The sequence below is a fragment of the Lotus japonicus genome, chromosome 1, assembly GCF_012489685.1.
Source record: "Lotus japonicus ecotype B-129 chromosome 1, LjGifu_v1.2".
Taxonomy (NCBI): domain Eukaryota; kingdom Viridiplantae; phylum Streptophyta; class Magnoliopsida; order Fabales; family Fabaceae; genus Lotus; species Lotus japonicus.
In genome coordinates, this window is record NC_080041.1 from 91,146,971 (window position 1) to 91,149,610 (window position 2,640).

Below are 2,640 nucleotides of genomic sequence, written 5' to 3' on the forward strand. Positions count from 1 at the left end.
GGTGGAAATATAAAATATAAATATATGAGATATAGTGGGGTCCAACTAAAAGTAAAATAAGCAACCATGTGCTGGAGTGAATTTTGCATGGGTTGCTTATGAGTTGCTTAAATCCTATGTGGCAGTCTGGGCCCACCAGAATAGCATTTAAGCAACCCAATTAGCAACCATGCATTGGAGATGCTCTAAGAGCTCCATGTCAGGACCTCCAGTGGTAAAGTTTTTAATTCTTAGTATTTAACTCAAAATTAAGAACTAAGAACTTTGCATTGGAAATGCTTTAACATCTTAGACAAATGGAGTCTAAGAAGAATAAGTCAACGATAGACTTAGGTTTGAATATTATGTATTTTACGCTTTGAGTTTCATTCCATCTCCTCATCAATCTGACGGTGACCAATGAAAAATCAGAACCTCTCTGTGGCATCTCGTCATGCATTAATTTTTATCTTAAATCCTTCTAGATGATGAAGCTGCCAAGAAAATTCGAACAAAAGCAATAATGTTAGTCAAGGCCAAACAAGTATATAATCAAAGTCTTTGTGCCTTACAACACTACAAACAAATCTTAATTGGGATTCAACTTTGGTGGTCCAAAATTCCAAACTCCAAATCTCAATTCAATTTCACTCTCAAAATCTCATATTCATATTAGAGGATGCAAGAAATTTGCACCATGACACAAACACATTCAGTAATGGAGAATCTCAAATATTGGCTACTAGATCATCCATCCATTGTTTCATTCCGCTGGAGCCCTGCCGAATCGTGGGGCTCCACGTGGTGGTTCCTCATCTCGTCCATCTCATTCTACATCGCCACCGCGGTCACACTCCACCTCATCCTCAAACTCTTCCGCCGCAGCCGCCCCATCCCGCTCGGCCCCCTCCCGGCGGTCCACGCCCTCGCCATGGCCCTCATCTCCGTCACCACTTTCATCGGCATGTTCTTCTCCGCAAAAGCAGAGGCTATCGACACACGCTGGCTCTGGCGGCGAAACAGAGCAACCCCTCTCGAGTGGTTGCTTTGTTTCCCGCTTGGGATGAGACCCTCCGGCCGTGTCTTCTTCTGGTCCTACATCTTCTACCTCTCCCGCTTCCTCCACATGTTCCGGACACTCTTCGTCGTCCTCCGCCACCGGAAGCTCTCGTTCTCGCGCCTCTTCAACAACTCTGTTCTCCTCCTCATGGCCTTCCTCTGGCTTGAATTCTCACAGTCGCTTCAGGTGCTGGCGATTCTGTTTTCCTCCGCCGTTTGCTCCGTCGTGTACGGCTACCGGTTCTGGGTGGAAATCGGGTTGCCAAGGAAGGCTTTTCCGATCAGCGTGAACGTTCATTTTGTTCTGCTCGGTTGTAACTTGGCTTGCCATGTTGGGGTGCTTTTGCTGCATCATTGGAGAGGAGGGTGTAATGGGATCGGAGCTTGGGTTTTCAACTCTGTGTTGAATGTTTTCATTCTTCTGCAGATTTTGAAGTCCTATGTGAAAATTTACTGGAAGAGAAGGAACAAGGGTGCTGCGAGTGATTGCTCTGCTTTGAAAACAGAGGAGGACATGGTTAAGCTTGCAAGTCAAGATGCCAAGTCAGGGCAATAGAATAGTACTGTGTTATACTCTTCGAGCCGGTTAGAACCACTATTGGCGGCAAAGCTCTTCCTACGAGTACTATTTAACCCAGGCGCATTCACGAGTACTCAAACTTAAATCTCTAATTAAGCTAGAACAACCTTATGTCAATTGACCTACGCGGATCTTTGAGGTTCTTTTGAATGCTACCCTTTTCTTTTTTTGAAAAGTTTGTTATACCTTCTTGATTTAAGTTTTGATTAGGTCCACCTTCTTCTTTGTAATGTAGTGACTCTGTAAGGATACAGAGATTGTAAAGATTTAATTGACTACTTCTACATTGAAACTGTATAGTACAAAACAAAGAATCTAAATGAATGATAGTTCTTTTAACTTTTAATGTCATCTTCACAAAAAGAACTTAATGGTACAGCAAATTTTAGGAACCTAGGTAAGAAACTATTCTTTCTTGTATGATATGAGTATATGACCATTTTAGGGAAGAGCCTAAGACATGGTTCAAGGTGTATAGGTTTGGAGAAGTAACTTGATTTTTTTATTCATATGAAAATTATATTTAAGACTTACTTATCCGAATTAATAATTTCATTTCACATGTGAATATATAAATCATATAGTACAAAATAAAATAGTAAACCAACTCTTTGAAATGGTTCAAAGTCTACCATTGAATCGAAAGGAATTTGTATTAGTTCTTCAATATAGTCACTTAATAAAGAATATTTCATAACTAGAATTAACTTTCATAGCTTCAGTATTAGCTCTTTAACATAATCACTTAATTATGCTCTTTTTTTTTATAAAACTTAATTATGCTCTTAAATATAGGGACAACCATTGTTGGAACATGGGACTATTGTTCATACCTTTTTTTCTTAAAAAAGGAGATAGTATCTTAATGTGGAAATAGAACATATTATTGGATGATGTTTTATATAATAGAGGGAGAAATACGGTGTTTTTTTATTAATTTATTTGAAACAAAAATTAATATTGACCAAAGTGAAATATCTAGCATTTTCTAGTTTGTGTTTGGATGCAAGTTGAGTTAACAT

At 39.2% G+C, this 2,640-nt stretch overlaps 1 protein-coding gene across 1 annotated transcript; it reads left to right on the top strand.

The window, feature by feature from the left end:
* Window positions 1-546: 546 nt before the first annotated feature.
* Window positions 547-1,964, top strand: LOC130727713 (elongation of fatty acids protein 3-like). The gene has a single exon (XM_057578938.1). It carries the CDS (start codon window positions 659-661, stop codon window positions 1,592-1,594), a length of 936 nt encoding a protein of 311 aa, XP_057434921.1. The 5' UTR covers window positions 547-658; the 3' UTR covers window positions 1,595-1,964.
* The last annotated feature ends 676 nt before the right edge of the window (window positions 1,965-2,640 follow it).

Bases quoted from the DNA above. Each gene is read 5' to 3' on its own strand.
- LOC130727713 (XM_057578938.1), top strand. From the start codon at position 659: ATGCAAGAAATTTGCACCATGACACAAACACATTCAGTAATGGAGAAT.